The sequence below is a fragment of the Aulonocara sp. 'chitande type north' Nkhata Bay genome, linkage group LG7, assembly GCF_057382095.1.
Source record: "Aulonocara sp. 'chitande type north' Nkhata Bay isolate Kocher_YH1m ecotype deep benthic linkage group LG7, A_spYH_male_GT1.1, whole genome shotgun sequence".
NCBI classification, from domain to species: Eukaryota; Metazoa; Chordata; class Actinopteri; order Cichliformes; family Cichlidae; genus Aulonocara; species Aulonocara sp. 'chitande type north' Nkhata Bay.
In genome coordinates, this window is record NC_141350.1 from 20785787 (window position 1) to 20813017 (window position 27231).

General features: G+C 39.2%; 1 protein-coding gene across 3 annotated transcripts in view; it reads right to left on the reverse strand.

Moving 5' to 3' along the window:
- Positions 1–27231, reverse strand: part of LOC147325064 (uncharacterized) — a 47099-nt gene that overhangs the window by 11946 nt on the left and 7922 nt on the right. For all 3 annotated transcript variants that reach the window (XR_015130558.1, XR_015130559.1, XM_086302407.1), the window contains exon 2: positions 3572–3656. Coding sequence is in view for 1 of the 3 variants with exons in the window: in XM_086302407.1 (XP_086158533.1) it covers positions 3572–3656 (85 nt within the window). In the remaining 2 variants the exon portion in view is untranslated. The remainder of the gene's footprint in view (positions 1–3571; positions 3657–27231) is intronic.

The following is a 27231-nucleotide window of genomic DNA, read 5'->3' on the forward strand; positions in this document are numbered from 1 at the left end:
TGTAGAGATATTACATAAAATCCCAAATTACTAAAATAAAAAATATTTGTCTACATATTTTTGTCAGAGAAGTAAGAACTACTGTCCACATACATTTTTGATATAGGGTCATTCATCAGGGTTTGCTCTTAGTACCTATGGAACCAATTAAAGACCTTATGCCATAACACATAATAAAATGTAGAGAAAAAGGCTTTGCAGTATCTTGCGAAAGGCTTTATGATGCTTTTTAAGTATAGTATGGAAAAACATTACTAGTGAATTAAGCCATGAACTCAATCCTATAAACATGTTTGGAATAAACTGGAATACTTAACCAATTAATCACTCAAGACTTGTGACCGACCTTAACCACACTGTTGAGGTTGAGTTCCAAATTAATGAAAGTCATCAACATGCTTTGTTTATGTGCAAACCTTAAATTTGGATGTATTAATTCAAATGTTGTAGTTTGCAGTAGTGAAAAACTGCATGGGAATTACTATATATATTTAACACCAGCAAAGTGTTTACAGTGTTAAAATGCTGTCATACAGTATTGAATGACAGACTCAATGCCTAGTGATTTTTTTATTTGGTGGCAGTGTGTACATTTTCGACATTGCCTTATAACGCCTATAGCAATGCACAGGAGGCAGGTGGCCAGCGACCTCTGAAAGCAGGTCCGCCTGGATGCTGGCTGATGACAGTAAAAACATGGACAGGAATTGTATTAATCAGATGCTATAGCCATAATGTGGAAAATCCAGCATCTGTCTGAGCTTTATATAGAAGAGCCTGGGGCATGATAAACCTGCAGTCATTTGAATGGCACAAAAATATGGGCTTGAAATACAATACTCTTCCCCTTGTGAATAGATCTCCCAGGCTCCCTTTTGCCTTTTCCTTCCCTTCTCAACATCTCTGCTTAATTTTACTTTCCCTCCAATTTCCTCATTTGCTGTCTCATATACTCTCATGGTCTTTTTGCCCGCAGTTCCTGTCTTTCATCTTCCACTTACAAACCAATTGCCTGGACAGCTACACCCCAAATCCATCTTTTTTTCTTTTCTCTTTTTTTTATCCTCCCACTTCTGCATTCACTCGACCACTTGACTTGTCCTTCTGTCATGTCCTAACTCTCAACAGAGACTCTAAGGAGTCTCTAGGGACAGCATAGCTCTCAGAGTGGGTAGGTAAGGTGCAGGTGAAAGAATATAAATAAGTGTGTGTTTTCTGTTGAATGACTAATAATTTGCTGAGTATTTACGGTTAAATTTCAAGCCAGATAGACAGGGGACATCACAAGACATTTCAGTGAAAAATGCTAATGAACACCAAAGTCAAAGAAAATTTTCAATTTCATGCATATGTAGTAATTATATAATCTAGAAATAATATTATTATAATGTTGATTTATTTATTAGTCACAATAATCACACACACAAAAGACGCAAAGATTAATAAACAGTTACGAGTAAGCTGACAAGATACCAACAGCATCATAGTATTACCTTGTATATCTGATATCTGATACAATAAGCGCCTCGAGGCGATTGTTATTGTGATTTGGTGCTATATAAATAAAGTTGAATTGAATTGGTCCATCAACACTGTAACTGATCAGTCATGTTGTTATGATATTGTGGCTTTGAAATATAGAAGAAAAGGAAAACAATGGTCTTTGTTTATATGCCTGTTCTGGAACAAATGGTGAGCATTTCAAACATTAATTAATGCATAATTGCCTGTGATTGTTTTTCTTTTAGCATTAGCTAACTTTTTTGGCCAATGCTAACCGAATGCCCAAGCAACACGATTGGTCAGTTTTGTTGACGCTTGACCAACATGCAATGATGATGTAGGAACAACACCAACACGGGTGTGTCAGATAGTGTGCATTACCCATGTTAGTGACTAAAGGCAGAATTTCCATCTACTCCAAAAGTTTTCTAAAGGACCCACAGATAAACTGTAAGAGCAGGGTGCTGTAGTCTAACATGGCCTGTTTTTTGTTGAAATTAAATGAACTCACCCAGTACGTAGGTTAAGAAAGTTTTCTCTGGCCCTGGTTTTGTGTTTTTGCAGCCCACTGCACTTGCATAATAGTGTTTATTTCTCCGTGCCTGTTGTGTAGCCTCACTGGGATTGCACTTAAAATACTTTTTGTAGAGTCTCAAAACTTTTAACATTTTACATCTGATACCCAAAGCTTAAAAAACAGATCCTTTATTGTTTTCACCTTTGAGATAAAAAAAAAAAAAAATACATTTAAGGCAGAGAAGTAATTTGTCATATTATCATGGCTGGCCATTTGGGCTTGATACAACTGTTCTCCTGAATAGTCTGTTACTAAACTATATATGCCAGTTTTAGGCCACTGAGATTGCTTTGGGCCTCATTTGGAGTATTTGACAAAAGGATATTGTTACTTTTGACAATGTGGTTTCTAACAGAGGTCAAAAGTTTGCTTAAAACACTTTGCATTAAATGGTTAATAGGTTCGGAAAGAAACAGGAAAAAAAAGGTCAAGAACCGTTGCTTTGCATAGTCAATAAGCAGGACTTCTGACAGCCTTTCTTTCTCTGTGCCTCACCACTTGAAGCTTTAGAAAGTTGGAATGTCCTCACTCCTCATTCTGTCACTTCCTTCTCTTCTGCTAACAGTTGTGACCTTTCATCTTTACCGTACCAATAATTGCAGTGCCTCAGGTACTGAGCTTTAACGGCCACAGACGGAAAGAGGGAGAATGAAAAGAAAGATAGAATGAGCCAGGGAGACAAGAAATAGCTGTTACCCAAACCCTGAACAGACTACTGCTGCCCCAACCCAAACCCCTCCTCAATCTCTTGTCTTCTTTCTTCCCCCACACTCACTCCTCTCCCCTCGTCTTTTCTCATTTCGATTGAAGGCTAATGTTCAGGTGCCACATGTCTCTGCCTCGTGAGCCCCATGCGAGTTCCGATTTGCCCTGTAGCACCAAAGACTTCTCATTTCACGGTGGAACAAAAAGGGTACACTCACAAAACAAATGAGGAAAAGGTTAACATATTCTAAGCACCTTATCTACATTAAACAACGACACGCCGTCTCGTCGACACAGGGCGGCTATAAGACTGAACTTCAACAAGCAGACAGCATCCTGGCTGCTCTCACTTACTTAAATTATGCGCTCTGAAAGAACTAATGCAGTGACTGTTTTCCCTTGCCAGTGGACCATAGTGAGCCTATTAAAATCACATTGCTTCTAGTCTTCCTCTATAATGTGCCTCTCATTAAAAGCCCATGGCGGCATTAAATGAACAGGCCCGCAGATAATGCTACGAACTCATGGATCTGATGCGGCTTGATTATGATATCAAAAATGGCCCCCTAAACACCATGACCAACTATATCAACAGACAATGAAGGGATTCATCAACCCTATCAGACTCGAGCTCATTTCATAGAGCGGCTTCAGGAAAATCATAAGCCAGTCTGGGTCACGCTGCATTCAGCCTCTGCACAATTGCTGTCGTGATTTGAGAAATGACTACAACGTTTTGAAGGGAATGATTACTCACTCCAACATGTGCGGATACTTGCAATGTACCTTGTGAGTAGGAATGTGTAGAACGCCATGGTCCTCGCGCAGCAGTTGGTTGTCAGGTGGGCACAGTGCTTTTATTGCCATTGACCTGTGAAACAGAAGAGCACAGGTTCCCTTTTAATTCTATACAAAGGGAAAGTGAGAGACTCGAGTTACGTAACGCAGAGTTCAGATAATGCAGAAACACAAATGTCACTCAGCTGAAAGAAAAAGCTGCCCTTGAGACTTGGTTAATTTTATCACATTTATCTCAGTTCATCCTTGCCTATGAAATTAAAGCACCACCCTCATTGATTCTGTTATGGTTTCCTTAAGCTTTCTGCAGGTAATTTCTTAGTGCGACAGAATGGATGTCACCACATCTTTAATCTATTTGAAATCCAAATCCTGCTAACAAGTGACTATAAGGAAAGCCTAAATGATTGGAGCAACTTTCATTTATCGATCAGGAGCAATACTTGCTGCACTGACTACTTAAATTTGCCATTTAGATATAATGTACCCTTTTCCTTACTGAAAAGAGAGGCATTGCAAGTTTCCTATTAGGGGTTTAGACAGTTTTAAGGAACCATGACAGTTTGCTTTGTTTTCTCAGAGCTTGTTTGACTAGTCAGCATCCACAGGAAGTAAATTATTACCCCTGTCTGCAATGGGAAATGGGGACTTAATAATAAAAACAACACATTATTAAACTATGCAACTTCAAATATAAAAAACTAAAATAGAGAAGGCACTAATTTTGAGATTTTATGTTCTGAGTTTACCACCATTAATCCCCATACAAAGTCAAAAGCACCCCTTCTCATCTTTAGTTGCTTTGTACATGTACAGTTTAACTAAAAATATAGTGCTTTGGTAAAATATTTCATCATTATTTATTTGTTTGTTTGTTTAGTTTTGTAGACAGGTACATCTAAATGCCTCCGAAGGACTATCCTCTCGGTTATTAGCATTTAACCCACTCTATAAGTAGCCACTGGTGATAAAACAGTACAGATAATTATCGTGAAATAACATTTTCATCTATAGAATATCAGACGTGGTCAATATAAAGTTGGTAGAACACATTCCATCCATTGATTTCATGGGCAACACAAAAGGCAAATGACAATGAGTGCCACCCAAAACCAATCATGTGGTTGGAACAGCGTTAGAGCCAACAAGGTTGATGGAAACAGTGTAGGACAAACAGCCGGTGTCGTACCAAAACGATTGACTGCCAAAAAAAGATTTTTGCCAAAATTTGATTTCTCATATTTTAACTTTTGTAAATGAGTTGTTGACCTATAATCTCAACAATATCTCAGACATATCTCTCATAAATGATATCAAGTCATTTTGACTGAAAAAGAACATTCGCCTGACAAGGTTGAAGCTGCAATCTGTTTTTAGAAAGGTGATTTTCTCCAGGTAAAAAATGTGTTTCACATCAAAAATGTCTTTTTCAAGAAAGATTTGGTCAAGAGGGGCACAGAAAAGTGTATAAGATCACAGTTCTATAAAGATATTGTAAGTGGCTAAAATGTACTGGATTGATAATAATGTAGTTGCAATAATACAGAGTCATAAAAATACTTGCAAAGAAGATAACTTCTTTATTTTCTGTATAACACCTTGGTTATATATTAACTACAGTCTATTTTCCAATATAAAAAAAGGTATTAGACATTAACAGAAAAGCACATCACTTTTTGAAGCAACACTGTCAGTATGTAAACATTTGCACACATGCAAATGTTGTAGTGTAGCTGTGTACATCAGAACATTGTGAGGGAGGTAAAAGATTAAATCAAATCAGAAAATGTAAATGAAAACACGCATTAGTGAATATGACACCCCAACGGACACAGAGCAAGACTAAAAAGACAAGACGAGTAGCATACACTGCTGTCTCCAAAGCACGTTCATGAGGTTACGCCACAAATCGTCTGAATCTGAAGCAGTGCCATCGTTGTCTCTTGTTTAGTAGTGATGTGCGATACCAGTCATTTCCTTTCCGATCCGATACCAAGTAAAATTCAGGGTGGTATCGGCGATACCGATCCGATACCGATACTTTTTAACATTAAGTTGTTGTACATTGTATTTCAAATTTTAGCTTCAAATTGATTACAGAACATCAGACTACTTTTTTTTACTGTTTAATAATGCAGAATTATTATATACAAATAAAAAAACCTGAAGTTGTGTGCTATTTGAACACGTAATTTAACATGTCATTTAACGATAACTTGTCTGGACATGTCAACAAAAATATTCAACATAATTTAACATGTCATTTAACGATAACTTGTCTGGACATGTCAACAAAAATATTCAACATAATTTAACATGTCATTTAACGATAACTTGTCTGGACATGTCAACAAAAATATTCAACATAATTTAACATGTCATTTAACGTTTATCTTGTCTGGACATGTCAATAAAGACATTCAACATAATTTAACATGTCATTTAACGTTTATCTTGTCTGGACATGTCAATAAAGACATTCAACATAATTTAACATGTCATTTAACGTTTATCTTGTCTGGACATGTCAATAAAGACATTCAACATAATTTAACATGTCATTTAACGTTTATCTTGTCTGGACATGTCAATAAAGACATTCAACATAATTTAACATGTCATTTAACGTTTATCTTGTCTGGACATGTCAACAAAAACATTTGACAGTAACACTTTCCCTTATTCACAGGTTTTTGTTTAGGAACAACAGCATGTTTACAGTTTTCCCTCTTTTTTTTTTTTTTCTTTTTTTTTTTCTTTTTTTTTTTGCCTGTCCCGTTTGGCTCTTTTGCCATCAGAATTATTGTCTAAAGGCAAAGAAAGATGCCCAACGGATTTACTTTACCAAATTGACCATCCCAGCCTTGCCGTAATGGTCCATTTGATTCACCTTTTATGGTTTATTTTATTTTCACTTACTGAATACGGGACAGACTTGACTGGAGGAAAGAAGGGGAGAAAGAAAGAGGGAAAGAAAAACAGCTGAGAAAAGGGACGGGGGACAAGGGCAAAAAACAAAAACCAACAGAATGAGCAGAAAAAAAAATGCATATATCAATCACCTGGATCACCTGCTGAGAAAGAAAAAAGAAAACAAGCAGAAGAGAACAAGAGTAATAGAATAAACAACATCACAATGATATATGGGAATATGACAGTAAATACTAAATATTAAACATTATTGTGCAGCACATAAGATCAACAGAACAGTGCTTTGAGGTAGGAGCCAAAAAGGGTGTAGTTTGTGGGTGTGATCACCCGTGTGTACACCTGTGAGCATGGACGCGCTTGATTTTTTTTTTTTTTTTTTTTTTTTTTTTTTAAAGGTTCCTTCATGCAATGATCTGCTAGAGGGTGTGGGGGGGGGGGCACTGCCCCGTCCTCCAGGGCATGAAGCAGGTATGGAGGAGATCAAAACTCCAGACATCCAGAGGCCCCCAGAACACAAGAGACCAAGGAAGACCAACAGAGGGGCAGCCGTGCCACTGTCCCAGAAAGAGCTGAGGAGAGTCCCAGATGAGGGCTCACTCAGCAGCCGCGGAGCAAAAGCCAGGGGGAGTTGCAGTGACGCGCCCGTGAGCTCCGCCGGCAGCCAGCCGTGCCTGAGTGACCGAGGTTTGGAGTGACCTCCGAAGTGGCCCGAGCGAGCCCCAGGCTCCAGGCCCCGATAAGCGGCCGCCAAGGAGTGAGCCGGTGTGTACCTGGACGCCCATCCCCGGACACAAAGAACCACCAACGCACCGATGTCTGAGGGAGTCCGCCACTGGCAGGGGAAGTGGTGGTGGGGGGAGATAGGCCTCCAAACCTTGGAGGGCCTAAGATGTCCCCAGAGAGGTGGTGCCTGACACCCAACCTGACATATAGACACAGAAATACAGGCACACAGAGATACAAACATCCATTCCCACCCTCATGCTCTCATATACACTTACTCCACACTCAACCAATGTGGAGACAGACATAAAGAGACGCTGTACACACGATCACACTCCCCAAGCGTACTCTACAAACCGGGTCTAGGTACCCTTGCCCCTGGAGGGGGGAACTGCACCCAGACCCAGGTGGTGTTACCCTTTTCCCTGTGGTGGGGGGAGGCAGACCGCCCCGACTCCGCAGCAGCAGTTTTCCCTCTAAGTCTGCTCCGTTTATTGCTCACAACCTCTCCTGCTTTTGAAAAGATTATCTCTGCAGGTACAGAAGAAGCAACGATTCCTAGGTATCTCACTGCAAGTCTGCTTAGGGATGGGAAGGTTTGTTCATGCTCTTGCCACCAAACCAATGGATCCTTATCTCGGGGAATCAGTTTTTCCTCTGAGTACCGGCGTATTTCAATGAGTACATCACTGGAAGCTGACCGGTGATGTTGACACAATCTGCATGTCAAAATCTGTCCATATCCCTCCTTTTGTTGCAGCTGGACCTGCGGGTGGAGGACTCGGGGTAGACCCTGAAGTAAGGCCCTGAGGCAGAGCTAACAGTAGGCGTTGAGCTTACAGTTAGAGTGGGAGCAGACTGTCCTGTCTGATAGACTTCTTGCATTTCATTGTGGAGACATTTCTTTAATACTTCAACATTGTCTTTGTCACAAAAACCAAGGTGTTTAAACCTAACATCCAGAAATGTACTTGCAGCTAGACAGTGAATGCTCTCAATACCCCTGAATCTGCGCTGGCATTGCTGTGCCAGCTGTGTGGCAAGGGAGCTGCCCTGATGTTCACAGGCTGCTACAGCCCTGTGAATGAGTGACACAAGTGGAATAACTTTGGAGACTGAAACATGTTTTTCAGATGAAACTTCCTGTGTTACTTCTTCAAACGGCCGTAGTGCAACAACTGTTTCCTTGATCAGGGATAATTCTCCCGCATTTAAGCATAGTTGATTCTTCCCTAAAAGGCAGAGGGCTGTGGTCACGGCTTCATTTTGCTCACAGAGCCGCTCCAACATGTAAAAGACAGAGTTCCAGCGGGTATCTACTGACTGAATTAGCTTGTGCTCTGCCACTTTCAACTGTTGCTGAATATCCTTAAGCTTCTCAGTAGCCTTTGTGCTGTGGTGAAAAAAGGACACAATCGCACGGCATTTTTCCAGCACCTGCACCACTTCTGGGACAGCTTTTACACTGTCCTTTACAACTAAATTCAGTGTGTGTGCAAAACATGGAAAATGCCTCCATCCAGCTTTGTGCACTGCAGCAACCATATTTGCACCATTGTCTGTGACAACTGCAACCACCTTCTCAGTTATGCCCCATTCTTCTGTGATTTGCTTAAGTGCTGAGCTGATATTATCTGCTGTATGCTGCCCATGGAAAGAGTGGGTTTCCAGGACAAATTCTCTCATTTGCCAGTTTTCAATGAGATGGCATGTTACAGTCAAATATGCCTCTGTGGACACTGAGGTCCACATATCAGTGGTGAGAACAACACTGGAAGCATTTTGCAAAGATGCTCTTACTTTGCTTTTACATTCATCAAACAAATTTACAAGATGAGTCTCAGTCAGTGATTTTCTTCCTGGGAGTTTATATTTTGAGTCAAGAGCGCTCACAAATCCCTGGAAACCCTGGTCCTCCACTATGGACAGAGGCTGGAGGTCCTTCAGAATCATCTCTACAAGGCATCTTGTGAGTGTTGCTGCTCTTGGGGAATCATCTACAAAGAAAATAAAATACAAAGGGCAAAACAAAAGATGGGGTATACTGCACTGAATGTTTAATCTTTTTAGAGTCATGTATGCAGTCTGTTAAAATAGCCTAAGGGGAAAGGAATTGATAGTTTACATATACTTGCTGTTTTACATAGAATGCTGTGTGAATGAAATTGTCAGTATAATACATAATTAAAGGAATAAATAAGTTTGTCAATACCTGCATTTTAAAATATTCAAATAACTCAGCCAAAAAAATTAAACTGAGTGAAAATAATAATAAAGCTAATAGATAATAATAGTATCTATAAAACGTTTCTCTTATCTATGAAATAATCTTCAACTGAATTTTTATGTTTTAAAGACTACAATGCCTGTTTTACTGCAAGTACTCTGTATTTTAATGCGACCTAGCCTATGTACCCAGCATTTTCCTCCTCTGTACCTGGATAGTGCCTGCCTGCAGCACTAAAGGACTCCGCGAGAGACGTCTGTCTCGCCCTAGCAGCACCTGTCCCTCTCCTCTCCTCCTTTTCGGTTCGCCTCGACATGACCTCATCATATTCTGTGTTATGATTAATTCTGAGGTGTTTTACGAGGTTAGTGGTGTTGCCACAACACCTCACTGTCTTGCCACATACATCACAAACCGCGTCTTGGCTGTTTGTGGAGGTAAAATATGTCCACACATGACTTCGCTTGCGTTCGGCCATTGTTTTGAGTGCGCAAGTGCGCATGCCAAGGGGCTGCGAGACATTTATACAGCGGTATTTCGCACATGACTATGAAATGCGAAAGAGGAAGTAGTTCCTTCAAATGTAGATAATCCGAATGTTATAGTTTCTTTCCACTGTGTTCCTGTTGATGATAAACTAGAAATTTACCCTAAATTACTAAAATATCGATATTTTAATGTGAGAATCGATTCTAGAACATAAATGACTGGTATCGGAGGAATCGATATTTCAGGATCGATCTGCACATCACTATTGTTTAGTATAAGTTCAGTTCAGTGTCAAGTCTGTGTCTGTTTCTTGTTTCCCGTTTTATTGTGAAAGGTTGTGTATATAAGCCCTGTGTTTTCGCGTGTTCCCTGTCGCGTCGTACCCTCAACTAGCTGTGTGTTCTGTTTCTAGTGTTTAGGCTTCTGCTCCAGTTTAGTGTTTCTTTTCCAGGGTTTCAGTCCTCGGTTTCTCTGTTCAGACTTTTGTTTGTCTTTTGGTGAGTTTAGTTAGTACGAGGTTTTTCCCAGCAATAAAGCTGCGCTTTAAGTTTCACTTCCGTGTCTGAGTTCTGCATTTTGGGTCCACCACTCCTGCTTGCTCGCCTGCCACACAGCCAACCATGACAAGTTTATTACATATACCAGTGGTTTTTTATTTTTATTTTAAATACAATTGTATGAGGTTCTACAGTACAGTACATACAGTACAATCTTATCGCTTCACTCAGCAGTAAAAAGGAACCTTTAAGCAAATAATCATGTTATATTTTTATTATCATACTAAGATTTTTTCCATAATGCTCAGTCCATATTGCTCTACATGTTACATGTTCTTACCCTTTTTTAAAATAATATCACCATAATGAAAAAAAAAAATTGTCAGTGAAACAACAAAGACATGGCAAAGCTGAAATGACCATCAGAGACACAAGGCCTTTAATGGTATCAAAATACTCTTAGAAGTCATTCTTGGTGTTTTCCTTCCTTCCTTCTCTTTTCTAGCTCAAGATTAAAATCAGTTATCACTGAGCCAAGAATGCAAATTGTTCATGATCCAAGCAACTGAGGGAGTTAAAATCTTATGGAGTAATGTAGTATATATAACATATCTACATACAGCAGTAGATTTAAATTATTTTCTTTGTAGAAATAAGTGTTTTGGACCATAGCTGATCCCCTTCACATTTACCCTTCAAAGTCATCGGCCCAACATTGCTCCATCATTTCTAAGAATATATAAATAGGTTTTACAAACTGTTACGTCAAATAGCTCCAGAGCAATTTCATCATTAAAGCATATGAAACATTGCAGCTTGTTATTATATGATGTTTTCACTGGGTTTCACTTAATATCAATGAAATGTTCCAATAAGATGTTTTCTAGATCGCCGCTCATTTGCTAAATTTAATAGCCATATGCAGGAGAGTGCTCATACAAAAAAAGGTTGAACTAAGTACACACTAGCACCTTCAGGGCAAAAGGTTCTCAGCCTTGTTTTGGCTTTTTTAAGAGTCTGTGGGATTATATCAATAACGAGCCTACTCTTTACCCTCTTTGTTTTTCTTTTATTGAAGTGCATAAAATATTACTTTTGCATGTTGCTGTTGCACGCTTATATATGCATCCTGTCTACAAATAGCTTTAACTGCATCATGAAAGTTCCTCAAAAAAATTGTCATTAAATTATCAGCACGAGGCATTTAACCTAACAAATGTGTTTTCCAAATAACTATTTATCAGCGTAAACCACATCAATCTCCTCTCAATGCAGCTATTCTCTGCAATTATCATTACTGTGTGCACATTTGCTAATAATTTATTCAGTAACTTTATGTACAGCTGGGAAATATAAACAACCAGAGCATGGTAATGACCTCATTAGTATTTGCATTCAGAAACCCTGAACAGATGAGTTTTCAACTGAAAACTTGTTGGGTAAAACGGAAAATGGCAGAAATATGACAAGAAGACCCGTGGCATGGAAATGATCACGAAGTGGAGAAAAGAAAAATGTTAATAATGGCAGAATCAGAAACTGCCTCTGGAAAAAGACAATACATGAGATCCTAATTAGATAGACTTTATTTCTGCGGCTCACAAAATATGTAGCCTATTCTGCTGGTTCCCTTTCGGCCATTCTCCGGATTTTCTCTCCAGCGGCCCTCGGGTCAGAGAAATGTCTGTGATAAAATGTCATGATGAAAACAGAAAAATGTCACTCTTGTTAGAACTGAAATGCAGCTTGAAATGTAATTCTTGTTTGCCTTGCACACGCTTCCCCAAACACACAAACACATAGATCTCTGACCTATTTCAGTATTAAAGAAAGAAGAAATCCTTGTTTGCCTGACTATGCATGTGCAGATATTCACATGCTGCCATCGATGTAAACAGATTTTGCACGAACACACATGCACACGTGTACAGATAGATTCTCCAGCTTTTTGTCAGTGAAGCCAACAGTTAAAGGGCACAGAGACACAAGGAGAACATACTCTGCAGACAGTTGCAGTTGAAACAGACTGAGTTTAGTGAAGAGGAATTTATTTAGGTGAAGATGGTGTCTAGAGACTACAGCTTGCTGGCTGGCAGAGTTGGAGGGATAGGCAGAGCTGGAATAAGACTTTTAATGAGAGTTTGAAGCATACAGGTTTACTCGGCTGTATCCTTTATTGCTTGGAGAAGTGATATAAATGTTAGTGCTTGATATTTAGTGTAATTGTTTTGGCTTAAGCCACACTTGAGAGTAATTCTACTGATGGCAGTGTATCCAACTACACAGCACTTTGAGTCATATGAAGTTGCTGCATTGAAAACTTTCCTCAGAGGATGAAACCTGTGGTGATCCATCAAGTTCTCCTCTGGCACCAAATGAGGTTAACATTTATTGTGAAGAACTGCTGGATGGGTTAACATCGATATGCATTTGAAATATTTAAATATATTGAAAATATATTTCACTACTCCACTGACACAGTACTTTGTACAGACAGTTATGATTTTCAGCTTTTGCCCCATTATCATGGGCTCACCTTAAATAGAATAAAGCATTAATGTTACTTCCTGCACTTTCTTTTGAGATCTCTTAAAAACCTGTAGTTGGTGTGATACATGCATCCATAAGTTTTGTGTATCTATTTAATATTACCAGAGTTGCCAGACATGACACAGTTTATTCAGAAAATCCAAGGACTACATACAATTTCAACCCATCTGTCACGCGGCCTGGAAACCCACAACCGGATTCAAGTGGGATGTACACAGCTCTTTGAGGGCAGACAGAGCAATTAGATGCTGAATGAATTATGTTGCTATGTTAGCTGTTGGTGTCATTGCTTCACCACTTTTGCTCTTTTTACAGGGAGCGAGAGACATGGAAAGCAATGTCTCTTTTTGAGGTCCTTGTTAGAAAATGTGTATTCCCCTGACAGATTGGTGATTGGTTTTGGGTGTTTGCAGCTGATCGCTGCTTAAACTCGTCACAAAGGTTCAGCCCTAAACTTTCTTCATTATAGTTTTGGGAATCTAGTAGTTTGTGTGGAACATGCCAACTGTCTCTCTGAGCTGTTGTGAAGCTTGAAAAAGTGCGACACAAACTGAAAACAGAGAACATTCAACTTCAGACTAAAATTGTGACTTACTAGTGGGACTTTTGCTTTCAGGGCAAATGTTCTCCATTAATGCTTTGTCATGCTTTCCATCACTGCTTGGAATGGCATTTGGGACATATTTCATGCTAGCCACTTGTGACCGTGGGAACTTGTTAGCAACCACAGCAATGATAGGGAGATTTTTGGTACAGCAACCTCTTAGCAACCATTTTCATGCTAGCAACTGCCAGGAAGCACTGGCGACTATGCAGGACTACTTGGGAAACACATTTTTCCCACAGAGCCAATCATCAACAGATCTTTATGCCCATGTGACTAAGGTCCAACTTAACTGTCTATTAACAACTTTCATCCCAATTTCCTAAACAGTTTCCTTCATTATACTAGCTTCAGCCAACTCTTCAACCTGGTGAACCAAGTCAGACTATAGTGGGACTTTAAACTAAGTGGCAACAATAAATACTCCAAGAACTGCAGAAGTACATGCCAAACAGTATTATATTCTCTACTAAATACTAAGACAATATTTTTGTTTTATCATAAGTCATTAGAAGGTTATCAGCAAAGTCCACTCATTCTGATGAGTGTGCTGGTGGTCATTTCAAAAAATAATATTCATAATTATGTAGATATTAGTCCTTTAAAAAGGTAGTTTGAGGGTTTTTCCTACCTGTGCTGGAGTGACATGGATGAGGCAGGCCTGAGGGGTCATTCTGTGGTGAACTTAAGCTGCACTCACATTGCTTTGATTCAGTTATTTTGTTATGTGTTAGGGGAGAAGGTAATATAGTTTCCTCAGACAAAATTAGCCATTTGTCAGCAAGTTTTAATCCATTTTTGGTTTGCTGTAATTATGGCTTGTTCTTTGGTTAATTGCACTGACACTCCCTCAAGAGATTCTGATATTTATTTATTTTTTCTTTTTAGCTAATGTTTTTTTAATGACTTTGAAGGAAATACACTTCATAAGAAATTGGAATCTTAAGTTATATGTCTACAAGGCACCTTATTCATAAGACATCACAGCTATGAGCTGCTACCATATTTCAAATGTCACTTGCTTGACCTACGTTGCTTCCCATAAATGGGACATTCTGCCTCCAACCAGAAAACATTCTAATACCATTCTCTAGGCTTCAGTTCATCTCCAACATAAACCCATGAGCTTGTCATCACTCGCTATATTCATCATTGTATACAGTCAATGCTTTAAGTGCTCAGTCTTGCTGAATTTTTTACCCTTATAGCAGAATGTCCAAGCTAAAAGGAACTTGATTGCCATTGGCATGGCATCAATGTTTCACAGGTAGTGACAGCATTACACTTGACAGTTACACCCTCTTCCAGTTTTTCCAGATGACTTGTTTTATGTGTTCTCATGAATATATTGTGTTCACATTTGCACATTCCTGCCTTATTAAATATGTGTGCACGTGTGTATGCGCATGCAGTGTGTAGAACAAAGACAAAATAAATGTGTTAATTTGCTTCCTCGCAAGGATCAATGCCCATAAAGCCCTGTTCTTTCACATCATAATGCTAACTGATGCACTGTCTAGACAAGTAAGAAGCATATTCTGTGGAAAATGTAAAAGTGTGGTTTCTGTCTAACAGTTGTAGGGTGAGGAAGTTGTTGACACGGGAGAAATTCTTGCCCTTCTAAAACGTCAAGCCTCTTAGATGACAGCATGCTGCAAAATGTGCGGTTTTTGTCAGGCCAAATTGTAGCTATCAAAGCTACTTTCATGGATTTGCTTTTCAAAAGCATGTCTGTCACAGTTTTGCTGACACTGATGCACTTCTCATGGAGTGTCATTTGTGAGTTTTTATTCTTGATTAAATCACTATTTGTTCAGAGTTCGAGTAGGGAAAAACAAGTCATTTGCATAATCTCACCCTTCCGAAACACTCACTACTTCCTAGCGGCTTGTCTGGCCTGAGAAGTGATAAATAGTAGGAGAAAATAAGACCCATATGATGAAGCAAATATAGCTAAAAAAAATCTCAGGCATTTGAAACAAATCAGACAAACAGGAATATTCTCATTTGCTGATTTAAAGCTCGGTAGATTGTTGTGGATGTCGGTGAATCCAGTATCCACAGCCCACAACTGAAATTCAAAATAGCTAATAGCTGAAAGTCTCATGTTATTCTTTTCAAGACTTATGCAAATTCTGCAAAACAAATTCATATACACAGAAATAGCAACTGACAAGCATATGCATTATTCCATGGAGCGTGTATGCCCACATTATATGCAAATGTTCTGGACCGAGTCTATGTGTGCTGCATATTTCCTCCTTGTACCAGACTCTTCGTGTTCTTTATTTAACCAGAAACTACTTAGCTTTAGTGATTCATATAAGCGAAGCAATAACCCTCACTTCTGTCAGAGGACTTACTGAATGTTTATGGTGGGGCCAGTTTTACTGACTGCTACAGAGCCGCCAGCGCCAATGCCAAATACACAGGCTTAATACATAGATCAAAAATCTCCAAGGCAAGGCGCCTTCAGCAACTCACAGCATGCAATTAGCAAAGAATAACAATGCCATGTGGCGTGTAATTAGCAACGGGGGATCAACCTCTTCCCCACTTATTACCGCAACCTGACCTCACCAAGTACCAAGAAAGTCAATTTAGGAATGAAAAGGCAGCAGTATCACCAGAAAAGCTGTTCACATTCATAAAGCCTTCTGACCTCAAGAGGCCCTGACCAATGGAACTGCTAATAAAGTCAACTTATGAAAAAAAGCCTGCCATTTCCCTGGCTAATAATATGTTTATGTAGAGAGGCATTTGTCTAATGAAGCAGTTTTAATTGCGCATTCCCTTATTGTTTGCTCTCCAATTAAATCCACTTTGGCTAATCCTAAAGAACCTTGGCCATATTTCCTCAGACAAGATGCAGCTGTTGCTTAATGGTAGTTTTCACATTAACCTCTTGTGACCCGGTCCTCAGCGGTACTGTTGCTCTTCACCAAACTAATGCACATTTGATGCGTGTTTTCACTTTTACACAAAATATCTTTATATTTTTATTTATCTTTATACCTGCAATGAACCTTCAGAGTCCAGAAAGGGTAAAAGGAGACATTCTGCATAAAGCAGCAAAGATGAACACTAGCCATCACCTATCTCGTATACTGTAGTATCAAGTGTATAGTGCTCTTAGGAACATGAGGATGATGAATGTTGGCAGCAGTGTCACAGTCTGTGTAGCTCTCGCACTCTCTGCAAGACATACACCATGAAAAAGATGATGAGAAAGTTTGCTGCCACAACCTGGCAACAGGCTGAAACGGATAAATCTGATGTGGCTGGATTATTTGTATTTTTAAAAAAATGTCAGTATAAATTCTAAATCGTTTTCACAAAACCCACTTGAAAGCAATATAAAGCTGGTTTTAGCCAAACAAGTAGTTAAATCCAACTCCCTTGCATGAAAGCATGAAGTTAATCCATTGTTGATTACTAACATTAGATAAGCAGATTTTTGTACTTGGATACTGATAATACTTCTGTGCTGTTGGAAAACGACTCAGCATGTTACTCAGGAAATATGCTTTCCACCATGAAGCTGCCTAAACTTTAAGTTGTCTGCAGCTTAAGTCTCTGACTCGCCTTTTGCAACCCCAACTAACTAACTTGCTTTTTCCACACTGTGCAGTGAGAGTGTGTAGGTCACAAGCCTGCAACTCGCTTTGCAGTTAAGCTGTCAAAACAACATCTAAATTCATTTATGTGCTGAAAGGTTTTTTGTGTGTAGCATCTGTTTTAGATACACGGCATAAGGAAATATGCTGTTTGCAGCTTGAAGTTTACAATGATGTCTTGCTCATAACATGCAGTCTGCTTTAATAAATTATTACCTTCAAGTATCTTCATAAGTCAAGTTGTACTGCCATCTTTTGTTTTCTGTCTTTTTGTAATTTTTGCATGAAGGCTAAAGAAAGAAAAAAATTCAGGGAAAAACGACAAATGAAGCACTTAAATCAGTCAATGCAAATACATACATACCAGTGTATGCAAATATCAAAAATATCAGCAGAAAGTTGGTTGACAGCACTAAGTATGTGGTAGTTAATGACCCTCATATGGCCTAGCCATATATAATATAGCACTTTTTATCTCTGAATAGGCAAGTGTAATGGCGAGCATAGCTCAGTCCATGTCCAGACTTGCTTCTTAATTGAAAAGCTGGATACCCCCCGTTGCCTACCCCCCACACACTGGCAGCAGCGCAGACACAGTGACACTGATATTCTCTAGACACACAAACTTACGCAGACACATGCAGCCGTATCAGTCATAATTAAACTGCTTCCCTGACAGGCCTCTGAGATTAAAAAGTCTAGGGGAATGAATTTTGCTGTCACCTTCAGCAAAGGGCAGTTTTCAGACACGGGGAGACAGAGACAGAACTCCTCTGTCAGATCCTTCCAGCTGCAGCCAACCAGGGGATTAGACGGCTAATGTTAATGGGGTAAAGGCATCCTGCAGAGTCACCAGGAGCCAATATCCTCCCTCCTCTGACCTGAAAAACCTGATAACCATACAAAGATGTGTGAGAGGTCCACCTTTGATGATTGCATGACTGTCCGTCAGGCCAGAATGGCAGGACTCACACTGGCATCCAAGAAGTGGCACAGACCCAGGCTGAGATAATCATAGTTTCACTGGAAATGAAACATACAGAGCACTGCACATGATTATATAGCTGCTGTTTTCTGTAAAACTGTTGTGATAATGTGATCATGATAATGCATAATATCCTTTGTGTTGTTTGGGTGAAGTAGGAGCTGCTGACATTGTGGCTGTAGGTAAATACTAAATACTACACTTTGCACTAATAGAAGGGTCATGTAATGCTTCTGGCATCAATGTTAATGTCACACTAGTCCTTTGTAAAAGGTTTGGGATATGCTGCCAGATGTAAGACGATTATCATTCATGATTCATAAGATAATGTAGCCCCTATTTTAGTTTTTATGCTTTAAGTGTCTAATCTCATTAGTGGTGCTAATCACAACCTCTTTCTATATTGGATTTTTACAGCTCTAACTTGGTTAAAAGCTAAGCAAGGGATTTTTGTTTTTTCCCCCACTACAGTTTATTATAGAAGAACTGTTTCATTGCAGTCTACATCAATGAGCCAAAACATTACAGACATCTGTACCTAATATACTGTTGGGCCTTTCCTTTACACCCAAACGGCACCAAGCAGCTAAAGCATGTCATTCTCCTATAACAATTGTTCCTTGTCATAGTCTCTCAGGACTTTACACCAGGGCTTTTCTGTTATAAACATTAATTATGAGAATTGAGAGAACTCAACATGCACCATTGTTATGAGACAATCAGCCTTATGTCAACTGTGAGTGGTCAGAATGTTTTGGCTGCAGAGGATATGATAGCCAGGCCTGCGAGAAACTGGCGACTTGTCAAGGGTATAGAGCTGGGATTGCTTTGGAAAAGCCAAAGAAAATGGACGGATGGACATGATGGCCACCTTAGTGAACCATGGATGTGCTGTGTATCAAATAGTTGTTCCCTGTGTGTGCAGACTGGATGTGTAAATTATAATAACTCTGGAGGACAGAAAATTTGATTATTGGCCGATGAACACTAGTTAACCCTGATGCCTTATTTGCTTGCTTATATAAGCTGAACCAGTTGGTAAATACTGGCTGACTGGTTCAGTTTGCTTGAAATGCTTGTGCTCCTAGAGTGTTTGGTCTTTGGCCAGAATTGATTTCAACTTGAGGCATGCCCTTCTACACACTCCAAGCCTAGAACGAGCATTGGTTGTGCATTTAAAGTAGAGGAAGCTTAAGCACTTGGGATGTTACAAAAGAGAAAACACTGTAATATATTTATTTATCAGTTCGTCTATCAAATAATAGTTGTACACCTTCCAAAGCTGATATAAGACAACCTGTCAAGTCAACCTAACTGAAAATATTAGATTTTTACCTAAAGGCTAAAGAAAAAAACATTTTCAGAGGTTTTTGTGTTCTAAACCTTGTTGATAAAATCTAACATTGTCAGTTAGGTTGACGTACGGTTGTGTACAATGACCATATTTTGTTTCTTTGTACATTGCACAGACCAGGATGCGACCAGGATGATAATGTGCAGTCTGAACCTACCATTAGTGCATACACCCAAAACCAGATTAACTGAACTGTTTGGGGATTTGAAAGTCAAGTATTAAACATGCCGTCAGAAATTACACTCTTTCTTTGCATGTGAAATTAAGAAGAGTACTAATACATGTGGCAAGGCAACACACTGTTCCGTGCAGTAATAACCATGCCTTTTTGAAAACTGTATTATGGTGATGGTAATAAATATTGGCTAAAATAGTTTGTGATGATAAATCAAATTTCCCTTTGGCTTGAAATTGTTTAAAATTCACCCTGGTTTGTCTGTGTTTTTACCACCGGCAGAACACAACACAGCCTGATAACCTTGGCTGTTGAGAGACTCAAATTATATTGATTGCTTCACTGCCACATGACTGATTTAGCAAGAGAATTTTGGTTCTCAGTTTTCCAATACCCTACCAACCTGGAACACATACAGTGACTGTTTTTAAGCCTACTAAATAATATACTATAATAACAGTTATAATAAAGGCCTATGTTATCAAGGCAGTAACAACATCCACGGAAGAAAATTTCACATATATTTTCAGATAAAACTCTAAGTGGATTGGGCTTAGTAAATAATACGTCTCGGCTCCGAATGACTCAGGATAATTTGCAGTTACTCTGGTAGCAGATCTGTAGCACTCCAGCTGACAGCTGATGTCTGCATCTTCATTAAATCAAGTAATAATGACTAAAATCAACCAACCGTGCATTACTCATTAGAACATAAGACACTTAAAATGTTTTGTCAACAGCGCTAAACAAATGAAATTTACATTTCATTAGCAGTGAATGCTAAAATCTTGAACATTCCTTAACCATTTCCACAGAGCAAAATCAAGACAAGCTTGATTGAATCAAATTATATCGTGGGAATATCTCCTGTGTACAGGAGATCACAGAAGAGCTTTTATGGTTTTCAGTCTGCTAAATGTATAAGCTACTCCACATGGCTCAGAATAATTGATCTTGATTATAGATTTGATTTAGTCTCTTTCAGGAAGTCAGTGGATTTTTTTCCGCTCAGATGATTGTCATGTAGTAGCACAGCGTGACAAAACTAAAAATAATGTAGCAAGGCCATTTTATTGTCTTTTCTCATTAGTCGCTCCCAGCCCTGCTGACAAAGTCTGACACATTCTCATTTTACAAGACTGTGCAGAACTTTCTGTGATGAAATCTAACTAGAGCAATCACCACACACCCTTTGGCTGTGACTGTTCTGGAAGACCAATAAACCCTAATGACAAGATGCCAAGCAAAGCCTTTTGCTGGGACTCGTCTGCAATAAAAGAATAAAAGAACTTTAAGGAAATCAATATAAAGTGCTTGTACTTGATTAGAGCCTTGGCCTCTTCTTTCAGAGTTCATGCAGACAAGACCAGAAGCTCTATGTGGAAGGTCAGCAGCATAATTCAGTCTTCCCAGTTTTCTGGGCGATGGCACCACTTACAAAGTTGAATATCCATTCAAATAAAAGCCCACAGGGCCAACAGCTAGACATATATGTGGAGAATGAGAAAGCACATGTGTGTAGTGAAGTGGCTTTCAAGCTGAGTTAGTTCAATCACACAAGTGATACAGACACTCAGAGGTCATGAAAGTACATAACAGCAAAGATAACATGAAAACTTTTCTACTGATGTTTAACAGAGATGAGTTTCCCATTCTGCTTGGTATGCTGCGGGGTTTGCATTGTGAGAAATGTCTATCAAACTTCAAGAAAGACCATTTAAATTACTCCAAAGTTGGACCTGACTGAGAATCGCTTTATTACTTTGAGCTGAAAGGAAATTCACTGCCCTCAAGCTTAATGAGAATGAAACCGCAGTAGAGGAGTCAGAAGAGCCATTCCCATTCCCCCAAGTGACGAGTGACATAACCTGGAGATTTAGAAAATGAATTAGAACATGCCCATCATGTGTCGCAACATCAGGTTTTTTTTTCCGGGTATGTGGTATCCTATATGCATCTGCCTCACATGATAGGATGTTAAAGTTATGTTATTCAGTGTATTGGCATTTTTTGCTAAGCACAAATATCTTAGCATGAAATGCTTTTATAAGAATATTACATTGCCAGTGACTCATATTATCTGGTTAATTTGTACACTCAAAAAATAAAATAAATGAATAAAAGGCTGACTTTAACTAATTTAATTACAACTTGACATGCAATTTTGTTACATTGGTACAATGTGAAATGTTAAGTTTAATGGAATCAAGTCTAAAGACATTTATTTAACTGATATATTTTCAGTTTATACTGAGCACATTTTCTAAATGATTATTACAGTAAACCTTTGATTTTATACATCTCAAATGTATTTCTCAAAGTTGTTGCTTCATGTTTGTTGAGTTTGAAGAATCATCTTTTTGAGCGTACCGAATTGTGGTTGCTATACACTGATTCTATACATTTTGACCGAGTGATACATAATTATGTCAGTTTTGTTACTCTGCAACATCTGAGGCTTATATTTGTGGTTTTCCTACAATGCTTAGAAAGATTGTACATTCAAACTGTTATATGTGTTATTTGTTTAGTTATACAGTTTATGTATGTATGTTTATGTATTTTACAGTAGGTGCTCTGTGAATTTAATTAAAATTTTTATGTACACTAATTTCAATGCGGAAAGAAAAAACTATATAAAAGTTAAGCAGTCAAGTCAGGTGTGCAGTTATTGCCACTTTTCCTCATTCTGCAAACAACCCACTTTTCTTTAGTACATTAACCATATTTAGAATTCTCTGTGTTAAGTGAGGATTTGTCTTGAATCATCTGTATCACCCAGTGACTGTAAATCTGGGTGGTGCGTAGTGTGACACTAGACTTAGTTAATCAGAACAGAAGCCCCTCAGGTAACTTTGCTCTTAAACACCTCATGCAAATCATGTCATTAATGCTCTTTGCTTTAGATTACATCAAAGGGTCGCTCATTTTTGCTGTGGTGTAATTGGCACATAAAAGCTATTCGAGAAATGTAATTTTAGTAGTGTTGCCTGCCCTATCATCATTTATAAAACATTCATGTAGTCATGCATATTCATTGTGGCAGATGACGTTCTTGCATTCTAAATGTTCAATGATGATCTAAGAAAGAATTAAATTAGTGGGCAAACCATTGCACTAAAAATTCATTTGCACAGACATTTTCTGTATGGTGTCATACAACACGTAATTAGTTACTATGCCATTTACAGACTGTACTGTGTGGCTTCTGTGTATTTCTCTTGCCTTTGACATCAGCTAACGGGAGATGGATACCTAAAAATAGGACAGCATGCATTTCGCTTCAACATGGTGACATTGTTCCCTGAGAAAAGGAAAGTTAATAAGATATGAGTTTGGGCATTTATTTTACAGCACATTAGTCTCAAAAGTAGAGTTTTTTAAGGCCTGTTTCATTGAAATTAAGTTTCAGCAACTGTTCCCTCAAGCATCCAAGTATGGAGGAACTTAATTATGTGTTTAGAAATTATCCAGATACATTTTCGAGCTCAGAACTGAATGTAGTCCTTGGGCTTCAGACATCATTTACCAGATTGATTGTGTTGGAGTTGTAACTGCATAAGCGTCTCATCAAGTAAGCACACACAGTTCAGGCTTTTGTTAGATACTTTCCACTCATTCTTTTTTTTGTTGTTTTTTGGATTTACATTCAACAGAGATTGTGTCACTCCCACTTTCCATTTCCAATAGTCCTAGAAGTCTAGTCGGCTTCAGAACTCGTAAATCCCTACAGCTGCATCTACTGCAGGTGAAGTGGATGATGGTTTGCTTTTCTGACACAACAAAATAAGTGTGGTTAATAAGGTTTAACACATGTTTCTGAACATTCTGTCTTTTAGTTACAAGGTACCAAATTCATTTAATCTATACAAAGTTTTATTACCGTACTTTCTGGACCATAAGCCGCTACTTTTTCCCTAGGTTTTGAGCCATGAGGCTTATACAAAGGTGCGGCTATTCTGTGGATTTTTCTTCCACCACTAGGGGGACTCTAACCAGAATTAGAATAAAAAACAAGATAGATGAAAAATCAATGCAAAGAAGAATACACTACTTTTTCTTTAGCAGATAGAACACGCACAACAAATTACCAACTGGTAATTATTTTCAAATCCTCGCCCCTTCATCATGGAAACCACACGAAGAAGTTCGTATGATGCAAGTTTTAAGTTGAAGGCCATCGATCTTGCTATCCAGGAGGGAAACCGCGCTGCTGCACGCAAGCTTAGCGTCAATGAGTCTATGGTGAGACGTTGGAGGCGGCAGCGGGAAGAGCTCATGCAATGCCAAAAGTCGAGAAAAGCTTTCAGAGGACATAAAAGCAGGTGGCCTGAACTTGAAAATGTCCTGGAGGAATGGGTGAAGACACTGAGAGCAGGTGGCCGAGGTGTATCCACTGTACAGATCCGACTGAAAGCCAAAACAATCGCCCGCGAAATGAATATTAAAGATTTCAAAGGTGGGCCGTCATGGTGTTTCAGATTTATGAAACGTAAAAACCTGTCCGTCAGGGCACGGACCACTCTCTGTCAGCAACTCCCCCCTGACTATCAGGAAAAAGTTGAAAACTTCCACAAATTCGTTGAAAAAAAGATACAAGAAAACTCCATCGGACCAGACGACATAATCAATATGGATGAAGTACCTTTAACATTTGATCTGCCTCTGACCAGGACCGTTAACAAGACAGGTGCATCATCCGTGTTGTTGAAAACAACAGGCCATGAGAGGACGCACTTCACCTGCGTTCTGGCATGCACGGCATCCGGACAAAAACTTCCACCAATGGTGATTTTTAAGCGCATAACTATGCCGAAAGAACAACTCCCGAAAGGCATAGTGGTCAAAGTTAACACCAAAGGGTGGACGATAGAAGGTCTAATGAAGGAATGGTTAACGGAGTGCTATGGGAAGCGCCCGGGAGGATTTTTTCACCGGAAAAAAGCACTGCTTGTTTTGGATAGCATGAGGGCCCACATCACAGATTCTGTGAAAGCAGCGATCAAGAAAACAAACTCCATTCCAGCTGTGATTCCTGGAGGTACAACAAAGTTTTTGCAGCCACTTGACATCAGTGTAAATCGGGCATTTAAAGCTGCACTACGGGTTGAGTGGGAGACTTGGATGACAAGCGGTGAAAAGTCATTCACAAAAACTGGCCGCATGCGAAAAGCATCCTTTTCTGATGTCTGTCAGTGGATCCTAACAGCGTGGAGTGCTGTGAAAGAATCCACCATCACCAATGGGTTCCGAAAGGCTGGACTGCTGCGCGAAGAGAGCGGCGCACCTTCAGAGCCAACTTCACTGGAGGATGACAGTGACACGGAGAGCGAGACTGATGGAGACAGATGTGATGAAGCGCTTCTGAGCCTGTTCAACTCCGACACTGAAGAAGACGACTTCATGGGTTTCAGCGAAGATGATTAAAGTGACATGTGGTTTCAAATACAGGAAAAATGGAGGTAAATAAATAGCGGTTATTTTCTCTTGGTTCTGTTACGTTTTAATCAGCAAAGTTGCTGCCGTGTTAAAAGGCATTGTTCGGAAAGAATCTGTTCAGGTACATACTTGTACATTTGCACTACAAGATTGTTCTGTACATGCAGTAAATATCTATTTTTTCATCATAGATATCTGCGGCTTATAGCTGGGTGCGGCTTGTATATCTTTTTTTTTTTTATTTTTTAAAAATAGAGCGGATGCGGCTTATATACAGGTGCGCTCTATTGTCCAGAAAGTACGGTAATTATACCTACTGTATGTTGATTTCATTAGTTTCATTTGTAAATAAGATCTTGCTAAATACTCTATATAAGTGATATAATAAGTGATCTTTAATTTAAAAAAAAAAGGCTTTCTGCATCGACCATGGGCCTGACTTGCCTTGTCCATCTCTTACTGAGGCACCAGTTGTGCAGACTATGGCATAAACCTTTGCCATGTGACCTAGCCTTAGAACCAACAGACCATGTATAGGTCATCCTGCCCTCTGAGCCGTTACTCTTTTTTAATGATTGTCAGTGAAGTTGATGCCAGGAGCAATTGTGATTTTTTTTCTGCTGGCAAAGAAAAATAAATGCATACATATATGTGTACATGCATACAAACATACAGGCTTTTTCTTCCGCTGTGGAATTCAGGCTTGCAAGGACATATAAATACGTAAATAAATAAATCAATAAACGCCTACTTCTTTATTTGTCTTAACCATTTTAATCTTACTTTCACAATGCACTTGACAGTGTGCTTCACACGATGACAAAAAAGCTGATGCAGGGGCTGCACACTAGAGCAAGGGGAAAAGGAGAGGAGGGAAGGTAAGGGGTGTGGGGCGGGTTGTGACAAACCCAGTCAGTTCATGCTCACAATGCATCTGTGCCTCATTCCACAGGGAGGTGAGGCAGAGAGTCTGACTCCCTCGCTCGTCTGGCCTGCTATAACCCTCGGGCCAAAGTGTGACACGAGCAGTCTCAGATGGGAGTGCATGTCAAGTGTGCAATGGAATACCCAAGGTGCCAACAAAGATGTAAGTGCCCTCAAGCATAACTAGGAAGTCTGCGAGGTGCATGTGAGGGAGCATGTTCTATTGATAAAGTGACTCGGATCAGGTTGTTATTTAAAGCAATGTCCTCCATTAAACCTTAACCCATGCAGGCACACAATCATATATTATTAGAGCCCTTAATTAAAATGTTGATTCTGCATGACGCGATCTCTGCGAGATGGTACTGGGAACAGAAGCCCATGGATTCCTTGGGGACTACTGGCAGCTACATTTTTGCATCAAAAACATTTAGGGCTAAATAAATAAATAGGTCAACAACTGGAGTTAAACCTTTTAGCAAATTATTGTGAATTCATGTAAAAAGATACCACGCAACTCCTACGGGTTTAAATGCAAAAATACTGAAAATTTCACAGACTGAAATGAGTCTGCTCCGAAAGCAGTTAACACACTGCAAAATAGATGTAAGTAGTATAAATCCATTCATGCATGCATCCATCTATTTTACCAATTTTGAATCATCGGTTAACCTAACAGATTACTGCCAAAATTGAGGGTTAACGTGCTTTTTTTTTTTAAAGCACACTGATGCCTACAACAGGCAGTAGACTTAACATTGATCATTTATCTCCATCAGACAACTAAAAATGTTGGTACTGAGAGTCTGTACTTTTTCAGTCCAGGGTGATAATGCTGCCATTTATAACATATTCTGGATCTGGCATTATATAGGCAGTGGCGTGTCTAGAAAATTTTTGTTGGGGGGGCCAGGTAGGGGCACAGATTTGGAGAAGGGTGGCAGATGTAATTGGCAGATAATGTTTAAAAAAAAATTCTACCAACCATTAACCATAATTCAATAACCCTATAAACCTAATAACCGAATGCGCTTTTAACTCTTATTAGAATGAGATTTTAACCACTACGGTGCAAAGTTTTTAGATACTGCGTTGATAAAGTACAAGAGATACAATCAGTGCTTTGTCAGTGC